A 26,372-nucleotide genomic window follows, 5' to 3' on the forward strand; every position below is an offset into this window, starting at 1 on the left:
CAGGAGGCGAGAAGCGGCGCGATTCCGCCCCGCGCGGCCTTTTCTTGCGTCACGTGGTGGGGGAGTCTGGTGTCACGTGAGGCCCAGGTGGCGGCGGAGCTACGGCGAGTGAAAGGAAGGGGAAGTCGGAAGGGGTTCGAGTGAGGCAAGGGGGGGAAAGACAGCTCTCTGGAGGGCCAGGGGTGCGTGTGCACTTGCCTCTCCCCGCCCCTCTCCGATCGGTCCTGCCTGGGTCGCTGTCGGCCAGGTGACAGCTGGGCCCGACCCGCAGTGCTCTGCCTGGGGCGTGAGGAGCGCGCGCCCTGCCCTCTCGCGCAGCTCCCGCCGCCCCTCCCCCTCGTCCCGTCCGTCCCGTCGCTTCGCGTCCCATCCCGTCCGGTCCTTTCGGGTGCCTTCGTCTGGGTGCCGATGCGAGTCGGCGGCATTGGGGACATCTTTTGACTTCCTGGCCCCTGTCCCGGCTGCTCTCCCCACCCCATCGCGGGGCCGGCCGCTGTTCCGGCCCCAGGATGCAGAATGTGATTAACACGGTGAAGGGAAAAGCACTGGAAGTGGCTGAGTACCTGACCCCGGTCCTCAAGGTAAGCCGGGCCGGGCTTGCCGGGGGCTCTCAGGCTCACGCTCTCATCTCTGCAAGGACCGGGCGTCAGAGGAGACCCCTGTTCCCCTGCGGGGAACAGTGTAGGAACGTGTAAGGGTGGGACGCAGCGAAGCGGGCAGCCCCCATCCCTGTCTTCCCTGGCTGTTCCGTAGGGCTTTCTGTCTCCTTTCTGATAAAGTTGGAGCCGACGCTCAGTGTGTGCTCGGGTCTCCACCCTTTACAACTCTGCGTCTGGGTTTGTAGGTTTGGAAGGTGGTCGGCATCTAAGATTTAACAATATTAAATCCTAACATCGGAAGTTTTAAAAACTTGAACAAGGATCTTGCTTATCTTTTGGACGAGTGAAATGTGTTGGTAGCAAAATGGCATATGCTACCCCCCTCCCCCGCCAAGTTTCATAGAAAGACTTTTATAAGTATGGAATAGGTAAATAGTGACTGCGGTTCCAATTCCTCTAGAGTTCAGAGGAACGAAGTGGAATTGGTAACATCGAACTGAGCTAAAGAGCAGAACTACGCTTTCCCACGTTTTTAAAATATCAGTAACTGGTTTTTAATCTTGAACTTGCAGTGATACTAAAGAGCAGTTTGACCCTCCTGATATATACTTTTTAGCATACTGGTAAAATACAGCACTTACAAAGTAAAAATGGTGACACATTAGCTGTTACAGCAGCGACTGAATTGTTTCTAGTTTTGAGAGATAAATTTCTAGAACTGCATTCAAGTTTCTCTTACTGTAGGGTACATTTTTGTTGTAACTTTATTTTTATTTTCTGAAAAGTGCACAGTGATACTAAATGAGTGGCAAGTGCTCGCTTAATTTTCTTTTTCATTTTGCACTTCAGTTAGAATTTTACTAATCATAGGTTGGAGTTGAAATATTCTGGTATACTAAGAGAAATGGTAAGCAGTTTTACTTTACTCCCTTTCCTTGACATAGGGGAATGTCATATCTGTATGTATTTTAGCATGCTTCCAAGACGCGATTTGAAATGAGACCTTGTTGGGCCAAATAAGAAAAAAGTCAGGTACCCTTAAATGAAAATCCTAACTCTTGCTTTCCTTATGTTTGTTTACTGTGAAAGTCATTTTAGTTTGGCTTATTCAGTTGACTAGTTAAAATTCAAAATTAATTTTGACATTGAATCAAATGCTTCTTGTTATGTTACCTTTTCAAAATAGCATGTCTATGTAAGTATACTGCATTTTAACAATACACAGTTACTACTTTTTGGTTTCAAGGAGAGAGGAACAAAAGACCTCCCGAATTAAATATAATAGTTATTTGATAGTCCAGTTGTATTTTATTGAACTTATGACATAGATTGTTTTGAAGAATTGTTTTACTTGTTTTCCAACTGGAAAGAAGTGTTAGCATGTCAGTATGTAAGGTGTATATTTTTGCTATAAAGGAGAGCAGAATTGTGACCCTCTCTTTGTCACTCCTTTGCTCTTGGTTTATAGAGAGAATCCTTAAAGTTTCCTGCTAAATGAGGGAAGGCAGGGAGAAAAAGGGAAAATTCCTAAGAAACAAATCAGGATAATGGCATTCTTGTAAACTTAAGAAAACACTCATGTTTTGTTTAGGGAAAAAAGCTTAAATCCTGGTAGTGATTTTCAAGACTCTACTTAATCAGTAGAGGTTGCAGTCTCAAGTTCTATTCTGTCCCATGATCAATTTTGCTTATGCCAACTTGACCTCTTTAGTACTCCATCAGGCACACTCCTACTTCTAAGATTTTGCATTTGCTCTTCTCTCAGCCTGAAATTCTCTCTCCCTTGGCCTTATGGTTTGTTCATTGACATAGGTGTTCAAGTCACCTATCAGTGGTTTTTATTCTGTTATTTCAATTTTTCATGGCACTCTTTCCCTACCACCTGGCAGATTCCTCTCTGCTTAATTTTTTTTTATACTATGGTATTCATTATCATTTGATTTTTTTTCTAGTTGAAGAATTAAAACAGTTTTTGAGGGCAGAGATGAGTTTGATCTGTTTTATTCATACATACATACCATTGCCTCAGACTGTGCCAGGCACAAAGTAGTTATAAATATTTGTTGAAAGAGTAGTGTTTATAAATGAATCTTTTCATTTTTGTAGACTACCATAAAACTTTACTTATAACCTAAAATTTAGAAAAATTTAGTAAATAGTATATTTAGAGGAGAGAATATTATTTTAATATCTTGGTGGAATGAGAATAATGGGAAATACTAAATGATTCCTACATTTGATTTCTAATATTACTCAGTTTAAGACATTGGCTGAATTCTTAAGATTCTTAAACATCTTTAAGACATTTTTATGGTACTGTTAAATAAAGGTATTTGTTCATTGCATAGAATCATTGTAGAACTTCATGCTTATTTAAACCTTTGAATGTTTTTTCTTAGAACTGTTTAGCACTGATCAAAGTATGATTATTTTCATGTAAGTTTTCCACATTAGACTAGTATAGATCTTTGTAATCAAGTACCAGTGACATACACAGTATGTACAGTGTGTAATTTTTTGAATGTACTCCATTGCCTAAAAGAATTAGTTGCCACCACAACATTTTGTAATTGAAATTGAAAGATGTTATAATACTGTTAATGTTTTTGCTTTCTGTAGGAATCAAAATTTAAGGAAACAGGTGTAATCACCCCAGAAGAGGTAAGTGTTTGAGATATTTTGAAATCTTTATATTTAAAATTGTATTAAACTGACATTTTTGCTTTGTTAGAGAACATCTTGAACTTTTTGATTTTAGTACAGTTAGATTTTGGTGATTTATGGGAATTTCTGCTGCTTATAGAAAAGAAGATGTAACTTCCTTCTTGCTTTGCAACTTCTCCTATTTCTCCATAGTTCCTCTTTATATAGAAATTAAGGTGGGAGAGGGAATGGGAAAGATTCCTATAGTCACATACCCTTTATGCATATTTGTATTGTGTTGAGCTGTGCTGTGGGCTCTGTAGGGTTTTCTGTGTCAGGGTGCTCTATCATGAATTTTTATGGCTTTCTGTTTGGAGACTTTGCTCATTGCTAAAGTTTTAATATTCAGCTTAAATATATTGTTATATCCTGGATGGTCATTTCGTTCACTTTTTATACTAAACAAGTAGTATTGAAGCTACATGAGATATGAGACTGGAACTAATAGTTATTTTGAAGGCCAGTTATATTTCATTGACTTTAAACATAGAATTGTGTTTTGAGGAGTCATTTCACTTATTGACCAAATCTATATGATAAGAGTTCTCTTTCATTTATTCACTCTATCCCTAGAGAAGTAAATACTGAGCTAGAAAACCTTTTTGGTTCCAATTTTGTATCAGATTTATTTTGTTCTTTAAATAAAAAGCAAGGGATTTATTTAAGCTTAATCTTTAACTCACTGAAAACATAATTCATTGGCAATCTGTACTCATTATTTTAAAAGAAATATTTTAAAACAAGCCATATTGTATCTTGGGACCACTGTTGTAGCTATAAATTCCAGGACTTCAGGTCAGAGAATTAACTGATCTTTTAATTTTCATTATGATGAACCTCTTACCAGTCCCAAATCCTTCTGAGTTTTAAGGATGAACTTATCTTTTATCTAAAACTGTCTTTATTTTTAAATGAAGACACATGGTATAATGGAAAAAACCTAAAGGACCTACTTTGTAGACACATTTCTCTAGTTTCTACTTATTTTGGCAAATCAGTTAAACTATCTAGGTCCAGGCCTCATGTTTCCTCATCTATAAAATAAAGGACTTGGGCCAGACATTCTCTGAAGAACCTATTCTGCCTTAGGCTTCATGAGTTTAATACCTCAAATACAAAAAAAGGGTAAGTTTTGATCAAAAGGCTATTATATTCTTGCCAACCAGAGCTGTAATGTAGACATGACTTTTTTAAGTATCTGAAATCAAGAGCAGAGATGAAAGTTTGTTGTTTTCTCACTCTTAGGCTTTATCTTCACTGTATGAAGATGACTAATTGTTAGAAAGTGGAAATTAGAGATGCATTCTATGGTGTTTGAATAGAATTCAGCTGTTTTAAAATAGGAATTCATTCTAAAGTGACTAGCTGTTACACTTAATAGCATGCAAGAAGTTAGTAATTTTTCTCTTTAAAAAAAAATTCAAGGCAGAACTACCCAAGTTGGGTACCATCCACATAATTTGAGTTGGGTTGGATATAGCACAATTACAGAATTGAGTTAGATTAGAATGAGCCTAGAGGAGGAAAATGGGAAGACATCATTTGCTTTGGGTAAATATTACATGCAAAATTCATTTATTTGTTTTTCCTTGTTGTTTCTGTCAGTCTCCAGCTATCTTTTTGTTTTCATTGAGAGGTGTAGAAGCATTTGTGTTTAAAAAGAGGGACAGCCAGTATCTACTATTGTATTGCCTGGGAAAAAAATAATGTTGGATGTATGTATGACTTGATTAAGTAGAATTCTTTTAATAAAGGACAGGTTGAAGAGTAAAGTTGCTCACCAAAAGTAAATATTGGTTCTATCTTATTGAAGTTATTCATTACTATCTATTGACAAATAGAGAATAAGTAATCAGAAAGAGAAAGGTACAGGAAACAATTTTTGATGATTTGAAATTTTACTGTATTTTACATGTTATTTCATTTAGACATGTGAAGCAAGGTGGTCGTTGCTAATGAGAGTAAATGTACATATGTGCCAATTATTAGAATAATTCTGTGTTCTTAAAAATAGTTTTCCTTACTTTCTAGTGTTTTGATTTTTTTTTATTAATGAATACCACCAAAGTGACCCACGAATTAGTCTTATGATACAAGGCACTATAATTAAAGAATTTTTATTTTTAATTATTTAACTTCCATTTTGCTAAGTATTACTTTTGCTGCTGATAAATTAGTTCCTGATAACCACAGAACTAAAGTACTCTTTGTTTGCAGTGACCCCAAAACGCTTGACTTTAGAGCAAAACTATTATTTTCATTTTTTTCACTAAACTAGTTTAAATAATAAAAAGATTATTTGAAATGAAGGAAAAGAAACATTTAAAAGTTTCCTATGGGAATGTATTTGATATATCTTACCCTGATGATATGTCATCTTAAAATAGGTTATTCTCAAAATTTTTATTTGATAGTTTTGCTCTCTTAAATTTGAGTATTTTATATAGATATTCTTTCTCAGGAAGGCATTAGAAGACTAAATATATTGTTTTTTTTTTTTCCTGTGTAATAAGCCCATAAACAATGCAATATTTTAAGTTAGAGATGTTGTGAAATAAAAGCAATTGGGAAAGTATGTGCACCAATTGCTTCAGTTGGGACACTGTAGTTATAGTTCTTCTGCTTTCTGCTCAAAAATAGGCTGATTGCTATCCTTTGGTAAGATCATCTTGTGTCCATGTAAACTGGAATTCTCAAAAGTTTCATCTATTTCTCTCTGAGTAGGTTTTTTTTTTTTTTTTTTTGAAGGGGAAAAAAATGTGAATAGTGTTTAACCCTGCCCATAAAACCTAAGGATTAATAGAGGATTTCATTTCTTAGTTTTGTGTGTGTTTTCAGCATCAGTCCAATAACTTCTAATTTTGGCCCCACTGTTTGGCACTACATTCTTGTTATTAATGATTTCTTAAAGAGTATGATGAAGTTTTCAAAATTGGCCATTACCTAAATTTTAAAAATTATTATAAAACAGTGCTGGGGTGTAGTTCCATGATAAGAGTGTTTACCTCACACACATACAAAGCCCTGGGTTCAGTTCCTAGCACTGAAAAAGGAAAGGAAAGGAAAGGAAAGGAACAGGAAAGAACAAAAAAAAGGTTAAAGAAAAAAAAAAAAAAAAGCCAGGCATAATGACAGTTCCTGTAATCCCAGCTACTGGGGAGGCTGATGCAGGAGGATCACAAGTTTGTGGGCAGCCTGGGCAATTTAGTGAGACCCTGTCTCAAAATAAAAAGGGCTTGGGGCTACTGGGGTTGTGGCTCAGTGGTAGAGCACTTATGTGTGAGGCACTGGGTTCAATCCTCAGCCCCACAATAAATAAATGTACAAAATAAAGACCCATCAACAACCAAAAAAAAAAAAAAAAAACTTAAAAAAAAAGAGAGCTGGGGAACTGGCAATGTATCTCAGTGGTAAAGTGCCATTGGTTAAATCCTTAGTTCTGCAAAAAAAAAAATACACACATACATATAAATTTATATATATACACGAATATTAAATATATAAGTAAAAGTAAGAAGAAGCATATACTGATGTAATAGAATAGACTTACGTCCTCTACCTGTACCTATTTAGTAATTTTTCAAAGGTTTGTATTGAGTTTTTCAGTCATTAACAAGAATCTCTAGTTTATTAATCAATAATAATAATCAAAAATAATTCTTGGGGCTGGTAGAGCAGGTTTGTTACACCTTAATTGATTGTTAAGTATCAAGGTTACCCGGAGTGATAAGTTTGGTATTTTGCAACCCCACATTCAGTGATGTTCCATTTTTCTTTTCCCCTCTTTCATATTCCTCCCGAATCTGGAATAGTTTGTGGCAGCTGGAGATCACTTAGTCCACCACTGTCCAACATGGCAATGGTAAGTAATCTTAAGTGAAAAACAGAAAACTAGAAAAAGAATGACTTCAGAATTATGGCAGTTTGCAAAATAGGTTAGTGCATGCAAGTTAAAATGACAAGCTTAACCTTCTTCCTATAGGTTTTTTTCAAACCCCAGTGATAATCAAAGTAACATAAAGGAAAAAATGATGTGGACCTATTTTATTTTGCTCTCATAGGATAAAAGATGGATATAATGGAGATAAACCTTCTTTACTCTAGTATTCCCTTTGTAGTGTCTGTGTCTAATTTTGTGGTTCTTTAAAAAATAATGTTCAGGTGTTTAATAAATTTAATCAAATTTCTTTTTTCAGTTTAACAAATGTTTATTGAACATTTTTTTGACAACAAAGATTTGGTGGCCTTTTATGTTCTCTAAAACATAAGGTGTGAACACTTTTTATTGAGTTTGAAAAGTATGTACCCTCTTTATAAATTGCCAAAGTTAAAAAAGGTTCATAATAACTAATTAAGGTCTTGACTACAAATCTACTTGTTAGACTTAAAGCTCTTATTTTTTATTAACTCATAATAAAATAATTAAATATAATGTATGTTTTGAAATATTTGAAAAATAATCAAATGTTATAAAGCAAATGTAGTTTCATTATTTCCAAGTAATAATGGTTAACTTTTATAGAAAAAGAGATCCCAGTACTGGCAGAAGTATCACCTTGTTTGAATGTAGCTGCTTCAACTTATGATTTTTTTTTTTTTTTTTGTCTTAATGAATTTTTTTTCAATTGTAGTTGAAAGGTACAGATTTGGTTGGGGGCAGTGGTTCCGGAATTAACAAGGTTTTAATTGATAATGTTTTTCTTAATATCTAAAGAACTTATATACTTCAGTACTTTAAACTAGTTGAAACACACTTTCATCTCTGGCCAGTTTTATTCTCCTTTATTTTTATATTTACTGTGTGCCTGAAACACTGTTTCTTTTTTTTTTTTTTCAACCAATTTTTATCTTGTTGGGCATTGTTTTTTTATGGACCAAGAAAGACTAAAATATCATCAGCTATATCTATTTTTATGTCTTTTTCTTTTATACTTGTATCTCTGTTCCATATATAAGAAAATTAAATTAATATTGTAGAATTTTTCTGACTTAAGAGAATTTTTTTTCCTTATATTCTAAGTTTTTTGTTAAAATTAGGTTCTGGTCTATAATATATTTCAATACAAATCAGTATAAAGTATTAGTGATTGTTTTGTGATAATATGATAAGTGTGCATTTTCTATATTGAGATTTCTTTATTGTAGACTTTAATTGTCTAAGTAGTTTAGCTATCTGATTTGTAGCATTGTGAATAGGGGTTTGTATGTGGACAGGATCTTCTAATAGTAGACCTATTTTATGAACAGGCATTAGTAGAATTCTATTTTTATGAATTATGATTGTTGAAATAATTTTTTTGAAACTTAGAACACAGTTATGTCCCACTTCAGTGTCCACACTTTGGACTGACTTGCTGGGACCAAAGGAATAATCTTAAATCATAGGTAGAAACAGATTATTTCTGTGCCAATACTTTCATGTGCTCAAGTGCTGTCATGAACTTATTTTTAACTTCTTTCTTCAGAACCTTAGGCATTGTCATCATATTGTTGAATTTGACAACTGAGATTAGTTGAAAGAAGAGACTGTTAAATATACTAGGGCATTTCCTGGCTTTATCTTGTGCTCCATACTATGGCTTGAAATTTCTGCTGAAGCTTGAAAAAGCAGTAGAACTCCAAGTTCATGTTCTTACATTTGTGAGGACAACATGTGGCCACCTCAGTTCTGGCTAAGTCTAGTAGGTAGCCCACAAAAATTCTTGATGAGAAATGTCAGAATAGCTCAAAAACGTTTCAATTGGTTCTGACCCACAGAGAAAGTAGTTTAAGATTAGAAATCCTGGAGTCACTTAGCTTGATCCTCTTTCTTTACACCTTCTGGTTTTGTGACTGTGGGAACCCGACGACACCTTTAAACTTTAGTTTACTTGCATAGAAAATGGAAATATTATTATTAGCTTCCTCTTAGACTTATGACAATAAATTAATAATAGTGTAAGTTTGAGTTTTATTATCCAATAAGAGACTTTTTTAAGCATTACTGTTGTCAATATTATTGTCTTGTTACTCAAAGCCATCTTTTCTTACTTCCAGTTTTAATACAGTGGTAGGAACAGGGATCTTGCCAACCACCTACTTTGTTATGTAATAACATGCAGCTTTTTCTTTTTCTTTTTTGCCTCTTGATTCTCAAGATGAACTATAATTTGTATTGATAACATGAAAGATTATTCTGTGGAATACAGCTCCCTTAGAGCAGCACTTCCTTTTTTTTAGAGACATAATGGTTTCTTGATAGTTCTGTTATCTTTCTATATTTGTCTAATAGTTAATCCAAATTCTCTTAAGTCTATCTGCATCTCTTAGTATATTTCACTTATTTTATTGTTATGCTTTTCTGTGTCCTGACATATATCACTTAAGGACATCCTTCCCCAACCAATTCTAAAACAATTCCTGAGTAGTGTGGATTCTGTAGTTTTGAAATTTATTTTTATATCTTCTGTTCCACATTTGATAAAATATATTTTGTATTTTGGTGCTTTTCACTGTTTTCAAAGGGCTACAGGGGAAGAATTGAAAGTGAAGGCATACCTACCAACAGGCAAACAATTTTTGGTAACCAAAAATGGTAAGAATTATGTTGTATACATTGGTAAACTTTGCACAGTTATATTAAAAACAACAATTTACACTTACCAGATTCTAATTTATTCCTAAAATAGACCTTAAAGCTTTTCAGACAGAAATGAGGAAATTTCATGAAACTCTAAAATTTCTATTCTTGTATTTTTTTCTAAGTTGATTTTTATCTCCTCTTCCTTTTGGTTATTTATTTTTGCAAAAAAATTGTCAAGATACGGAGGAAGAGAGCCTTAAGAAAAGTTAGATTTCTCCTAATTGGATATTTAATTGATACTGTCTTTGATATCTAAAAGTTCAAAGCTGAAGATTTTTATTATTTATTGTGCCATTGAAGGATTGCCTATAGGCACAAAAAAATGTTTTGAAACAGATTTCTTATTTATCAAGTTAAAAATAGCACTAAAAGGTTGTGATAGTCATTAAATAATCACATAACAATATATGATTTCCATTTAACTTATCCCATATGGGAAAAAAAATAATATGTAAAAAAAACCAGTATTTTTTACCTACAATATATTTACTTTTAGGATTGATTATTTTCTAATTAAGTAAAATCAGGAGATTTATAGCAATTTGTTGACCCTACATCATGTTCTTACTTTACAATTGTTCAATATTATGCTTATGAATCAAAATACTTATTAATTGATAGATCTGCTTTGTGAAAAACTGGGCACCAATATTGTATAAAGGGATAAATTTTACATTTTGGTTAATTTTAAACTATTTTATCCATTGGAATAGCTGGAACTTAAATATAAATTCTGACAGGTGGTACTTCCATGTTCTGAGAGTAAAGCCATTAATTAGTATAAGGTTATTGTTGGATTAGCCTGAAATTGAATAGTGTCATCTAACTTCAGCCTATAGTTCTTTACAGACCATTATTGTAAAGAATATGTAGAACACTCCCACCAGAGCCTTTCTATTTGTCTTCTAAAAAAGCATTTTAGGGAAAGATTAATGTGACCAAATAATTAGTTGAGTGTTCATGGGCTGAATATAATTCTTAATCATTTCATTAGAAGTGAAATATATTCACTTAATATTTTGTAGCATAAATATATCTATAATGGAATAAGCTTCCTCTTCTTTCTAATGGATTTGTGGTTAGCAGATTGTATACCACTAACTGTATTTACCATTCTTTTATAGTGCCATGCTACAAGCGATGCAAACAGATGGAATATTCAGATGAATTGGAAGCGATCATTGAAGAAGATGATGGTGATGGGGGATGGGTAGATACATACCACAACACAGGTAAAAGGGCAATAGAATGAAATATATTTAAATTGTATTAAACTTTTTTCAGTTTCGATAAGAAAAAGAGGTACATAATGTATAATTTTGTCCCAGTAGATGTTTACCTGAAAGAAGTAGGAGGACATATTGGAGGAAAAAGAGAGTAAAAAAAAAAAGAACTTTTGGAGTATACCAGATTTCCTTAGTACCTGCTGCTGTTTCAGTTGCAATTTGAAAATATCTATGTTATTTTCATTATTTCTAAATAGAGGCAAAAATAAAGCCAATCAAAATTACTAATACTTTGGTATAGAATCTCTTATTTATATGTTGTTGCATTACTGGATTATGAGCTCCTTTATGATAGGAACTCTTCTGTACTCATACTTGTTTTACCCACAGAACTAGGATCTAGAAGAAATTTTAAGTATTGTGAGCTTCATGAAGGTAGGGATTCATTATTGAATCCTTAATATCTATCTTAATGTCTTACATAGAAGTTATTCAATAGTTAATTGAATTAATTGTTAATTATTAATTGTTAATTATAATTAACAATTATAATAATTACAATATTATTAATTGTTAATTATTGTTAATTGAATTAGGGATTTTTAAAGTGTATGTTTTCATATTATTTGAAACACTGAATAAACTTTATTATTACAGGTTATAAAATTCTATTTTGCCACGTGTTTTTGTGTCTGTATAAATGCATATTATTATGTGCTGTCATAGCTTCCGCTTATTACTTAGTTTTCATGAAGAAAATGTGTTCTAAGTTCAAGTGTACCATCTAAAAATGAGTTTTCTCTCCCTGAATCCTAGAGACTAATAGGTTTATCCCCACAGTAGTAATAAAGCTGTGTTTCTTAACCTCAACACCATTGACATAATTGACATTTGGGGCTGGATAATTCTTGCCTTTCTCATGCATTGAAAAATGTTTAGTAGTATCTCTGTCCTCTGCCTACTAGATGCCAGTAACATCCCCCAGTTACAACCAAAAATGCCTCTATACATTGCTATATCTTTCATGATAGGCAAATTGTTGCTCTTATTTGTGGTTTATTGCAATAGACAATGGACTAAGTCTTCTGCACAGGTAGAAGTACCACCTTGAAAGGTCACTTTCTCCTCTACTTTATAAATTAAGAACACTGCCATCTGTTTCCTTATGGAGATATAGGCACAAATCCAGGACTTGAGCTTCTCAATCTGAAACTTGTGCTGCTGAGTTAAGTGATGTTATGTCAAAGCTTAGAGGAAATAAGAGATTCAGCAACTTTTTAAAATAGTCTTCTTTTCCCCCACCAATTAATGCTATTAGACTTTTTTCCCTGGTATTCACAAAATCTTTTAACTTCTCTAATTTTCCCATGACTGGAAGATGTAGTCACCAATTTAGTATTAAATTGTCTGTTGACTGACAAGAACAATCGGATATAGCACTATTTCTGATGTCAGCTTAATGAGTTACTCTATTGTTTAGTTGTGTTCTATTTCATATTCATTATCTCAAACTCCAGGGGTATATTTACAATATCATTTATCTCAGAGATAAGTAGATAGATATCAGTATGATTGGAGTGACAGAAATCTTTAGAAATTTGACAACTAAAAAAATAGTTTGATGATAGAGAACAGTGTCATTTTTGCACATGAAAAATAGCACAATATTTTACTTCAGTTAATGTACATTCTAATTATCCTTTATGAGATGTAAAATTTTAGCATATTTAGTGGATCATTTTTTAATGTCAATTTGATATGTTAAGATTTGGGTTTTGCATATCATTTAAAATATAGAGTATAAGATAGATTATAATACTATGAATAGTCAAGATAAATCCCACTTGTGGAGCACTAGCTGGTGTCCATTCAATAATTAATGTGATGAAAGCTGTTGTTTTACCTTTCAAACTTCAGCTATTATACTGATTCTTAGTAACCATGAAAATAGTGCCAAAAAATAAATCCAAAGATCTACTGTAGTCAAGTGCCCATTTGCATTTACCTGCCATAATAAAGACCTTTGCTTCATGCATAGCACTCTTCAGACTAAGGAAGAAAAAAAAAAAAAAAGATGGTTGTGGAATTATTGTACCTATTATAGTAGTTTTAGAAAAACTATAAAGTAAAAGCTTTATGCTAATTGTGGATTTTGACATCTTTCATTTGTGAAAGTGAGTATATTAAACAGGTACATTAAAGTTTCAGAGGATGAATATGCCTCACTGCTTCACTTATTAGGAGCTAAGAATGTATTGTATTTAGGGTTTTTTTGGTTTTTTTTTCCTGTAGTATCTTTACCTACGGTGGTCTTACTGAATTGCCTATTCTTAAAGAGTCTGATTGTGAATATTGACAGGTATTTTGAACTAGAAATATTATCTAGCTGACTCAGGGTGTTGCCACCTGCCATAATACTTTCATTGAGACATAGGTAGTTCTGAGGGATTTGCTCTATGAGTTACAGTGGAGAACCACTGAACCAAAAGTCAACTCACATGTATTTTAAGCCCAGCTTCTTCATAACTGTGAGACTCTAGCAGGTCATTTTGCTTCTTTGATTACTTCATTTCTGCATAAGAAGAAATTATTATTATAATTGCTTTAGAAGCTAATGTTTAGAAGAATTAAATAAGATGTGGAAACACTTGGCAAAGCAGTGGGCCATATATAAATATAAAATAGTGTTATCACATATCCTAAGTTTCTGAAGCAAGTAGCATGTTCTAAATATCTGAAGCAAATACATATTAATATAGCCAATATCTAGTTGAGAAATTTTGGATACAGGTTTAATAAAAAAAAATGTAAATGTGAGTACTGTAATTTCTTAATATTTTCACTATTAGAATGTATTGTGATAGTCAAAGTAAGTGAGAAATAGTAAAAGGAGAAGGATAAGTCATGGCAAATATTAAATTAGTTTATATTTTTAGTTTGAGATAGTGCATTTGGCATTATGTTAGTATTTACTTCTTCACTTCAGAGCAGTTGTGAGAATTTAGATAATTTTAAGTGCTTGTATGTTGCTTTATTCAAGTAAATGTGATGTTTACAGCTTAATTTTAGTTACTCTTTTTCTGCTGAATTGTAAACAGGTATTGCAGGAATAACTGAAGCAGTTAAGGAGATTACACTGGAAAGCAAGGTACTGGTTAGTTAATATTTCTATAATCAGTGACCTAGTTATTTGCCTATATAATATATCTGTATATATCTGTTGATATTGTTCATCTTTCTTACCCACACTTACTGATATCAAACTCATTTAAATTCCATCTTTTTTTCCCTCAATTTTCTACATCAAAATACTACTAAAATACTACTGCTTCTTAATGCTTCTCTTACTTTTCTTACCCTCCCTCCCTCCCTCCCTTCCTTCCTTCCTTCCTTCCATGCAGGGAATCAAACCCAGAACCTCATGCATACTAGGCAAACTCTGCCACTGAGCCACAAACCCAGCCCTCCCTTATTTTTATTTTAGTATGGCTTAAAAACCATATTGTGGGGCTTTACGGTATGGCTCAGTGGTTGAGCACTTACTCATGTACATACCAGGCCCTGGGTACAATTCCTAACACCATTAAAAAAAAAAGTAAAAGAAAAAATAATGCAAGAAAAAACATTTAAACTTTTTTGAACTTGTTACTAGTAAAAGCTGTTTTTCACTAATTGGAAAGGTGTCTAAGATAGTTGAAAAGAAGTGGATTTTGTTTTTAAGTGTATTCAATAGTACATTATATATATGTGTGTATATATATATATATACATGGAATATTTGGGAGAGTTAATTCTTGATAATAGACAGTGTCTTAATATTTAGACTTTGTACTTTAAATGTTATGAGCAATTTAATTATTCTCTGTTTTCTTAAATTACTGGCAAGATTTTTTTTGCTTTCATTTTTGAAAATGTAAATATATACTTCAGCTTAGCATTATCCAAAGTCATGGTATTTTGAATCACTAGAAGTTAAGTCAGTTAAGTTTTATTATATGATTTATTTTGGGGGAGAATAAAACATGTAATTGGCTGCTTGTAAGTTTTCATTTAATTTAGGTTGCATATATTATGTTAGTTTTCCATTTCTTGGAATGATTACAGTTGTTTTCACTTTTTTGTATAGTCATTTGAAATGATTTAAAAAATACAAAATGTCCTCACTTTTATCTTCTCTTAATTATTTCTTTTAATTATCAAGTCTCTTGGAGGATAGACTATTTGGATGGAATAATTGTGTCCCTATTGTTCATCGGAACCATTCCCTAAAACTCACTAATTTAAGACATTCCTTGTATTTTTGTCACTGCCTCTTCGGAAATTTGTAATTGAAGCTTAACAAGAAGTGTAAGAAAGTAAAATAACTTCCCTTTTTTGTTTTTTATACTTGGAGTTAAGGTTTGGTTCATTGACCTGAGAATTCATCTTTGGAATTTTTGCTTTTGGGAAAGTTTGATTGACTAAAGAGGAATTACACAAATGTTTTTGCTGCTTCAGATGATTTTATTTACTCTATTAATGTATATGCTTCAAATTTTAGAATAAGTAGCAGAGCAGGGTGGACAGGTTTTTTGGGAGGTGAAATATGTTTATGGTAATTCTTTCAAGAATTTTTAATAAATAATGGTTATTGTGATGCTTGGGATCCCACTTAACATCATTATGTGATACTAAAGGATGAATGCTTATAATTGAAAACTGGGATTTATCTTTCATATCATTTTTTTTAATTTAACACTATATAGAATTTATATTATTTTAAAAATAAGAGTCCTTAGAACATTTGCCATTTAGACTGAAGTATGAATTTTGTTTTTCATTTTGCTTTTTGGCACTGAAGGTTGAAACTAGGGCCTCACATAGGCTGAGCTCATTCTCTTCCACTGAACTACCCCTCCCAACTCTCAAACTTTAACCTTGGTTCTTGATTTGTTTTACTCTGTTCTACTATATCAAGTATGACTACCAGCATGATTAAAATTTTTCTTAATGATCAGTTTGTCAGATATTAGCTCATTTAATAATTATCCAGGTATAATCTTTCTTCTTTTGTTTACATTTTAAGTATAATTAGGATGCATTTGATTTAAATTTCTAGTGGTAAATAAAACTCTCCTTAAGTAAAATGTAACCTAAATGAAATGAGGTTATTTACTTACTTTTATCAATTTCATAATTTTAGAATATTAGTTTTGTGTATATTAGGCCTACCACTGGTTAGCATTATTCTTTCATAGGACACTTATTAACAATTAAGAAATTGAATGGAAATCTCATGTGTTATAATAACTAAAATTTGATAATTTTAACAGTTTTAGATTAATTAACAAATTAGAATATAATAGTGGGGTTTTTTGATTTTTGTTTTGGTTTTTTGTTTTGGTACTGGGGATATGAGCCCATGGGTGCTCAACCACTGAGCCACATCCCCAGCCCTTTTTATTTTTCATTATAAGGCATGGTCTTGCTTAGTTGCTTAGGACTTCACTAAGTTGCTGAGGCTGGCCTTGAACTTGAAATGTTCCTGCTTTCAGCCTCCCCAGTTGCTGGGAGGCTGTGCCACCATACTTGGCTAGAACATAATAGTGTTGGATTTATCATTTATTTTAATTTATAAATGTGTTGTGATTTATAAATTTTTCTTCTTTATAAATATACAAATTAACAAAATTTTGAACTGCTTTTCTAATATTACTGAATTAATAAAAATATACTATTAGTGAATTAATTAAAATATACTATTTTATTAGGAGTTCAATTGTCAGTTATTTTTAAAATGTTATCTCACTTGACTCTTGGTGCTTCCAAAAACCTTTGATATTATTCAGTCATAGCACTTAGCACATTACTTTCAACAACTGACTTACGGGTTTGTCATCCTCACCCATGGTGTTTGGATTTCTTGAGGATAAGAACTGCCTTATCATTCTTATTTTTCACAATGGTTAGCACTGTGCTAGCACCTGATTGTTCAGTGTTTGAACTAATGAACATATTTAGGTAAGTTTAAATGAAATTAATTTTGAATGGGGATATAACTCAGTGGTAGAGCATTTGCCTAGCATACCTGAGGCTCTTGGTTTGATCCTCAGTGCTGCAAAATAAACAAACAAACAAATATAATTAATTTCAAAGGACAGTATAAAACTCCAAGATTGCTCAGTGCTTTGTGAAGAAGAAGAAGAGGAAGATGAAGGAGAAGCTGCAGACATGGAAGGTATTTGTGTTCTAGATTTGCTTTAATTCAACTAAAATACTGTTTCTAGAATATTTGTAATTAATGCAGATTAAGAATTTTGTGCTCCAAGGCTATCTCTCTCCTGGAAGTGGCCAACATTTTCACTTGAATGTGAACTCCTTGTTTTACTCCAGAAGCTTCTCACTGTCCAGATGGCTGGCATTTTCTCTTAAATATATTTTTTTTTACTTCACCCTCAAAGACTTCTCTCCTTGAATATCTGATTTATTATATAAATATGTATCTTTAAAATAAAAACTGTACCCCCTTGAGTTTTAACTTTTGACATTTAGCAGTCTAGGGAATATTTTGTTAAAATTTCATCAGTACAAAACTTCTTTGATCTTGGACTCTTGCATAGTCTTAACAGCATTATTTCTGCTAGAATAAATGTCAAGTCCTAAATCTCAATGCTGGGTATAGCTGCAAACTACTACTTTTTAATTGGTTCAGAGCAGAACAAATTATGTGTTCTACAAATGGTTTGTTTTTTGTTTCTCCCTTTTTTTTTGGTACCAGGGATTGAATCTCCTCTGTCTAAAGAGAGAGGAGAGTAGTGAAGAGTGGAGTAAGGGAGGTAAACAGGAACCCATATTGTGCAGGGTCCTAACTAAGAATAAAACAAGAAACCATTTTTCTAACATAATTTAACAATCATATAACAGCAGTGAGAACATGTTGAAGGGGAAAAGAGACATCAGTAAATAATAAAGCTTTGGATTAGGGGTCTAGTATTGGTAGTGATGAGAAATAGTAGAATTCTGGACATATTTTGAGGGTAGGGCCAAAGGGATTTCCTTATAGATTGAGCTGGGATTTAAAGACAGAGTAGTCAAATGTGACTCCAAGATTTTTGACTTGATTGTCTAGAAAGATTCCGTTGACTGACGAGGGTAGGAATTCAAAGTGATTAGCTTTGGACTTCGAAGGGAGTGTCAATTTTAGACACGTGATATTTAGGGTGCCTATTAATCATCCAGTGGAGCTATAACCAGTTATATATCCATGTCTGTAGAAATAAGTTGGGGATCATCAATATTTAAAGCCATTGAAACTGATAAATTCATCCTAGGAGTAAATGTGGGTAGAGAAGAGACAAGGTCTAAGAATTGAGCTGTTAGTTACTGTCCTACTGTTGTATTTGTATCCAGAATTTCTAACAGCAGCCTCAAATATCATTTGGGTATGTGAAGCGCATATTGAAAGAATAGCCAGTGAGGTGTGAGGAAAGCCAAGAAAATATTATATCTTAAAAATCAAGGAAAGAAAGTGTTCCAAGGAGGAGAGAATAATTCATGTCAGATATTCTTAAGACATCAACTAAGATGAAAACTGGAAATTTACTGTTGAATGCAGCAAGGTGGAAATCACTGAGAAATATAATGAACATATTTTATGTAGTTAATCTCCCCTTATTTGTCATTTTGCTTTCTGGGGTTTCTCTTACCTAAGTTCAGCTGCAATTTGAAAATATTAATGAAAAGTTACAGAAAAAGAAGTCATAAATTTTAAATTGCATGCCATTCTTAGTAATGTGATGAAATCTTGTGCTGTCCCTTGGGTACCACCCTTAAAGAATTACCCCTTTCTTTAGTGTATCCATGTTTCTTGCCCCTTAGTCACTTAGTAGCCATCTCATTTATCAGATCAACTGTTACAGTATCACATTACTTATGCCCAGGTAGTCCTTATTTTACTAAATAATGATCCCAAAACATAAAAGTATTGATGCTGGCAATTCAGTATCAAAGACAAGCTGTAGAATGTGTTCTCTAAGTGAAAAAGTGAAAGTTCTTGACAGTCATGGAAAAAAAAAAATCTTACACTGAGGTTGCTAAGACCTATAGTAAGAACCTATCCATGAAACTGTGAAAAACAAAATGTTCCTCTTAGTTATGCTGATGATCCTCGGACTGCAAAAGTTAAGGGCACATGCATGATACTTGCTTGAGATGGAAGAGGCATCAAATTATAGAGTTTAATACTATCTCTGGTTTCAGGCATCCCCTGAAGGTCCTAAAGCATATCACCTTCAGATAAGTGGGGGTGAGGATTGCTGTATGTAATGGCCTTGAATTCACTGTGAAGTCACCAAAGACTCTTCAGTATTATTATGCCAGTTGATATTTCTAATAGACTGCAGCATAGACCAGGCCTTAAATATGCTGACTTTCATGCATATTTTGTCACGTAAGGTATCTGCTGCTTTAGAAGTACAGAATTTACTCATTCACATTGCTTCAGTATCTTCATTTAAAAACAAACAAACCCTAGTTTTTGAGTGATACTCTGAAGTAATATATAATATGTATAAATATATAATTTATAACAAATTATATGATTTATATAAGCATAAAATTTAAAGAATTTTCTTGAACTTGATTCATCTTTTATTCTTTTTATAACAGAATATGAAGAGAGTGGATTATTGGAAACAGATGAGGTTTGTAAATTGTTTTCTCAGTTAATTTCTAAAGAGTATACTTGAGGATTAATAGTATTATTAATGACCTATCACTCTTTCATAGAAATTTTTAAATATTTGTTTTACATTGGTTGTAATCTGAAATTTCAGCCATGAATTTTAAGTTCATTTACTTTTAAGGAAAAAACAATATAAAATGGAAAAAAATAGATTTTTCTAGAACATCACATTAATACTAATATAATGGCTGTAAATTTTCTCTATTGTGTGCCAGGCTACCCTAGACACAAGGAAAATAGTAGAAGCTTGTAAAACGAAAACTGATGCTGGAGGTGAAGATGCTATTTTGCAAACCAGAACTTACGACCTGTACATCACTTACGATAAATATTACCAGACACCAAGATTATGGTTGTTTGGCTATGATGAGGTAAAAATAAAGAGAAATATATTTCAGTAAAAATATTTTAAGTTGTTGGGTTTAATTCCTTAGTTAGATACATGGTTATATGGTCTTTTAAATTTTAGAAGTCATTTATTTTACAATTTTATGATTAGTATTGAACTTGTTTCTTATTTTGAATAAACTGAATTGTTAATGTGACACTAATGCTAATTAAACAATCTGTTTTAAGTTTATTCCTTTGCCTCTAAGTTTATCTCTTCAAAATATAAGGGAAATTTAATTTGGTATATTTTCTTAATTTTTGTTTGAGATTACATCTGTCAGATGTGTAAGCATTTACAAACTGATCATGACACATGAATCTGTCCCTTATGACCATTTAAATTCATTTGCTTAATTGAATTAAATGAAAGAGTAACTAAAATTGACTTTTTGTTGTTGTGTTGATATTGGGGATTGAACCCAGGGTCACTTTACCCCTGGACTATATCTCCAGTCAGTCCTTTTTTCTTTATATTAAGACAGCCAGGGTCTCATAAATTGCTAAGATGGCTTCAAAATTTGCCATCCTCTGGCTTCAACCTCCTGAGTCACTGGGATTATAGGTGTGGTGCACACCATGCCTGGCTCAACTTATTTAACCTATCATTCATATGACTATAAATGGGAAACAAGAAAATAAAACAAAATAGGCCTATGAGATGAATTGAGTTTTAAAATGCCTTGGCAGCCACACATTTGCCTTTCTGTGGAATCTTTTCTGCATTAGATCATGACCAATGTTAGATAGCCTGAATGTGTGTGCTTCTTCATTGCTCTCTGCCTTGATCTAAATAAGTTGTAAACTTTACCCCAAATAATTTGGTAATTCTAAATTTTAATTAAGGTGAGATGGGAGAGTGATGGGAGAGTACGTTTATTAAAGATATTGAGGTTTAGTCTGAAAGCTTTTAGAGTACTTTCAAAGCATTTTTTATGCTCTCAGCAACGGCAGCCTTTAACAGTTGAGCACATGTATGAAGATATCAGTCAAGATCATGTGAAGAAAACAGTGACCATTGAAAATCACCCACATCTCCCACCACCTCCCATGTGTTCCGTTCACCCATGCAGGTCTGTATATAGAGAGAGTGTATGTGTTTATGTGTGTGTATATTTTGTGTTTATTTGGGAATCTGTAAATATAGAAAAACAGAAAAATTTATAAGTAAATAATTTTTTTCATCTTTAGAAATGTTCTTGTGCTTAAATGTGTGAAAGAAAGGAAGAAAACCTCATCAATTTAAGTTTAATTCATTAAGAACTTTTTTGTTCTCCTAATGTGTTTAGTTGTAGAGCATATCTTCCTCTTTTTAGCTTCCAGAATAGCTTGGAAGATCCTGTTTTGGACTCATAAATACTCATCATTTTGATATGATTTGCATTATTGAAAGTACATCTTTCTGTGAATGTGTAGTATAAAATTAAACCCAACAGTCTAATGAGGGTTGGAGGGGAGAAGATTTTTTAGCTATTACATATTAAAATTTCACCAACAACAGGTTGTTTCACAAGTGGATATGTGCTTTTCCTGTTTTCATCTATTTCATCTACACTAATAGGATTTGTTCTTTGCTTTCAGGCATGCTGAAGTGATGAAGAAAATCATTGAGACTGTTGCAGAAGGAGGGGGAGAGCTTGGTGTTCATATGTATCCTTACTTGTGTGTGTGATTGATGGCAAAATGGCTCCTAGGTTTTTTTTTTTTTTTTTTTCTTTCCATTTTTGGGAGATTAGTGACGAAAACCTTAATGATTGAATACTTAAAACTTGTTTTGACTCCTCATGTCTGGAAGTCCTAATGGGAGTCTAATTTACTTAGATATTATATTGCGATATTATATTGTGATAGGCCTTGTTCATTGAGTAGAACATGTCCCTGTGCACTGGTTACCTCTGCCTTATTACACAGGTAATCTTCTAATTTAGAATAACAGATATCTTTAAGTATATTTCCAATTTAACATGTTACCAAAAATATGCTTTCGCATCATGTAAGAATAAAGTTAGGTTGTATCAATTTGAAGTCTCCCTGAAGCAAAGAATTCAACTTTAAAACAAATAGGTTAATTAAAACTTAAAGTACAAGAAGTACTTTAGGTATTTTTAAAATATAGTATTTTATTTTTCTCCAGTGAAAATCATCTTTCCTAGTACCTTACTATGGTTCTCCGAGGTTGACAAGAGCATTAAATGAAAGTCTGTGTCTAAGTACATTGTCAGATGCTGAGATACTTGTATCTGTATTCATAGAGGCATTCAGATTCAACAGTTTAAATGCCATATAACTTGAATTAGTTTTTTTTTTTTTTTTTTTAGGTTGCTGTTAGTTCATAGCACTCAGTGTTAGATATAGACTGAGTGGTCATCAGTGTCTTAAAGTACAGATAACTATAAGCATTGGTAATAAAACTTAAGTCTCTCTGAGAACTTTGGGCTTATTTGACATTGAAATAAACCAAGAACTTTCTTGTTACATATAATTTTCTCATTCATCTCTGTATTAGAGGCTAGGTAGCAACTTGGAATACTCTGTGTAATTCATTGTAGAGTTACTAGTTTCTCCAGTAAACCTTAACTCATAGTATTTCCTGGTACAGTAGAATGTTTAAAAATATATATTGCAAGATTTGATTGTATATACAGTCCAAAATAGAAATCCTAGCAAACTTATAAGCTGTAAGGGGTAAAGAAAATGAATAGGGGCTGGGGTTGTGACTCAGCGATAGAGTGCTTGCCTAGCATGTGTGAGGCACTGGATTCAATTCTCAGCACCACATACAAGTAAATGAATAAAGGTCCATCAACATCTAAGTATTTTTTTAAAAAATAAGAAAATGAATAAATCTTATACTTATTTAAACATGGGCAATTTTGTCCTTATTTTTATATCAGAGGGCCTATATGAACTTCTCATTAAGAAGTTCAAATTCATATAATGGAATAGGTGGTCAGGCAGTGTTAAAGTTCTGTGATTAAATTTTTTTAATGAAATTGATATAAGATTTTGTCAGTTTTTCCCTGAGGAATTAATTATTGCTTAATAAAATGGATAATTACAGTGTGGGTTTAAAACAACACCATTTACAAATCTTATTTTCCTTAGCTAAAGACCTTCAGGTATCTTCTAATATTTTTGAAATTTGTACAAGCTGTCATTCCAACAATAGAATATGACTACACAAGGCACTTCACAATGTAATGAAGAAAGCATAGAATCTATTCTTAATTATTGGTTCTGATTTTTAAATAATTAACACATAGGTGTGACCATTGACCATATTCACCAGTATGTACAATTTCTCTAATAGAGGGACTTATATGTTTATGCATTAAATAAAAAAAATGTTCCACTACCAGCCTTACTTGTTTAATAAAAATGTGTGTAAAGAGACAGTTTTTCTCAATTTTTATCAAAAGGCCAGAGAAGGATTTCCCCTCAATAATAGCTCTTTGGGTGAAGATGTGTCTAATTTATAATCATGACAATATTTTGGGTTCATATTTATTAGGAATGTATTAAAGATATAATAATGCCAAAAAGCTACTACTAAAAAATATTGCCTGCTGAACTGTCTTCCCTTCTTCTCTTCATAATTGTTCCTTTTGTTTTCCCTCTCTTCCCAATCTCCTATCTGCTAATAGTATTTATGAAGCACTTACTATATGCCAGGAAATAAATTTAGTACTGTTACATATCTTGTTTCCTGATCATCGGAGTTCAGAACAACCCTTAAAGCCAAAAAGTAGCGCCCAGACCCTTTCACACTTCCTCTTTTTATATTCTCTTTATACCCTTGCATTGTCTCTCATCCCTGTTCATCCTAGTCTATTCAAACTGGACTGGCTAATCTTTCCCCTAAAGAAACTTTTTTTGTTTGTAATGCCTCTTTATTTCCCTCTCTTTTCCAGTTGTCATTCAATTCTTAATATTTCACAAGGAAAGCTCCATAAGAAAGATAATGACTTAGTGGAGATACTGTGATATTTGTTTTGGTACACAGGAAGATATAAATGTGGATGTCATCCTCTGATGTGTTTTAAATATCCTGCTTGCTCATTTAGCCAACAGGGTAGTCTGTTTTATTAATTTAATCTTCCAAACTAATTTTACCAGAAATTTTATTTTTTGAATACTTTTAATTACCTCTAATACAGATATTATCAAATTGTTTTCTCCCATTTAAGACTTCTTTTTTTTTTTTTTTTTCCTTCCTTAATACTGGGGATTTAGAGACAGGGTCTCACTGAGTTGCCTAGTGCTTCAATTTTGCTGAAGCTTATGATCCTCCTGCCTCAGCCTCCCAAGCCACTGGGATTACAGGTGTGCACCACTGTGCCTGGCCCTTTTTATTTTTTATTTTGAGACAGGGTCTCACTAGGTTGCTTAGGGTTTCACCAAGTTGCTGAGGCTGGCTTTGTACTTGTGATCCTCCTGCCTTGGCCTCCTGAGCTGCTGAAATAATAGGTGCCCAGCAATACAGAGATCCTCAATTCTTTGTTTTTTAGTTAGGAAAATAGTCATATTTATCTTAGTCACCAGGTGGTGGCATAAATATTTTTGGTCCAACCTTTGTTGGACCAGTTTTTTTTTTTTCCCAATTGAAATTTTTGTTTGGATCCCCAATACATATGCAAAAGGTATAAATGTACTTTTATGAGTTCATTTTATAGCACTCACTGAGAACAATGCATTGTTTTAATGAGTGGAGTTGATGAGATTAAAACTGAAATTCAGATTATGGTTAAATAAGTTCAATTTATTTTAAATTTTAGTTTCATAGTATTTTAAAACATCTGATTTACATAAGTAGCAGCAAATGGTGATTTTTTTTAACTTTTCATTTTTAAATGTTTTTTAGATTCATAGAACTCTTCCAAAGGTAGCACAGAATCTGTAAATTCTTCACCTATCTTCCTCTGATGTGTTAATATCTTACATAATCATGATGTGGTATTATCAAAACTAAGAAATTATCATTGATATATTGTTTAGATTTTATTGATACTTCCCCAGGTTTTATGTTTTTTTTTGGTTCCAGAATCCAAACTAAGATACCATTAGCTGTCATTTGTCTTAGTCTCTTCCAGTCTGCCACAGTATCCTTGTCTTTTTTTTCTTTCATGACCCTGATACTTTTGAAGAGAAATTGTGGATGATATCCCTCAATTTGGGTTTTTCTGATGTGCTCTCATGATTAGCCTGTTATGAATTTTTGAAAATACCACTGTTAGTGACGAGCCCTTTCCTTTGCATTATGTGAGATACACTTTGTAAGGTGTATCTGCTAAGTTTTCTACTGTGGAGTTAGTATTTGTTCTCTGGCATTGCTGGAAATGAATGGATAAATATATAGTTTATAGCCTCAAGGGAAAAGAGATTAGTCTTTTCTTCCTGGAGAAATGCATATGAAAGAGAAAGAACGTGGGCTGTGTTGAAACCACCATAAGAATTAGTAAAATTGGGGAGATACCAGTATAAATATCTAGTTTTTAACTAAAGTTCATCCAGTTTTAACATTCATCAGTGAATCTTGTCTGCAATAACTGTTATAATGGTGTTCTAATGGTGTACCTATTTTGCCAATCCCACACAGCCTTGATTAAGATAGTAAACCTTGAAATTGGGTAGTGTGAGACCTCCACCTTTGTTATTTCAAAGAACTTTTTCACCATTATGGTTTATTTGCCTTTTCATGTAAATTTTAGAATGAATGTACAAAAATTCTTGCTGGGACTTTGATTGGAAGTGCCTTGAGTCTATAGATGAAGTAAGGTGAATTCACATGTCAACAAGATTGTATTTATGAATCTGTCTCTCCCTTTCTTTAGATTTTCAAAAATTTTCATCCTATACATATTTTGTTATATTTACACTGAGTACTTTGGGTTTTTTTTTTTTTTTGGTATAACTATGCATTTTTTAAAAATTTCAAATCACAATTGTTTATTCCTTATGTTTATAGGAATACGATTGACTTTCATATACTGACTGGTCATTTGTTCTGCAACCTTACTAAAGTCATTTTTAATTCTAGTAGTTTATTGTAGCTCCTTTCAGATTTTCCACATAGAAAATTATGTCTCATGAAAATATATACAGTTTCACTTTTT

At 32.8% G+C, this 26,372-nt stretch overlaps 1 protein-coding gene across 1 annotated transcript; it reads left to right on the forward strand.

Moving 5' to 3' along the window:
• The first annotated feature begins 71 nt into the window (after positions 1 to 71).
• Positions 72 to 23,654, forward strand: Atg3 (autophagy related 3). The gene is made up of 12 exons (XM_047563869.1): positions 72 to 581; positions 3,219 to 3,260; positions 7,115 to 7,164; positions 9,806 to 9,876; positions 11,049 to 11,156; positions 14,249 to 14,298; positions 17,286 to 17,367; positions 19,797 to 19,831; positions 20,088 to 20,243; positions 21,205 to 21,332; positions 21,841 to 21,909; positions 23,379 to 23,654. The coding sequence occupies exons 1-12, from the start codon at positions 510 to 512 to the stop codon at positions 23,458 to 23,460; spliced, it is 945 nt and encodes a 314-aa protein (XP_047419825.1). The 5' UTR covers positions 72 to 509; the 3' UTR covers positions 23,461 to 23,654.
• The last annotated feature ends 2,718 nt before the right edge of the window (positions 23,655 to 26,372 follow it).

The sequence above is a fragment of the Sciurus carolinensis genome, chromosome 9 (assembly GCF_902686445.1).
Source record: "Sciurus carolinensis chromosome 9, mSciCar1.2, whole genome shotgun sequence".
Taxonomy (NCBI): domain Eukaryota; kingdom Metazoa; phylum Chordata; class Mammalia; order Rodentia; family Sciuridae; genus Sciurus; species Sciurus carolinensis.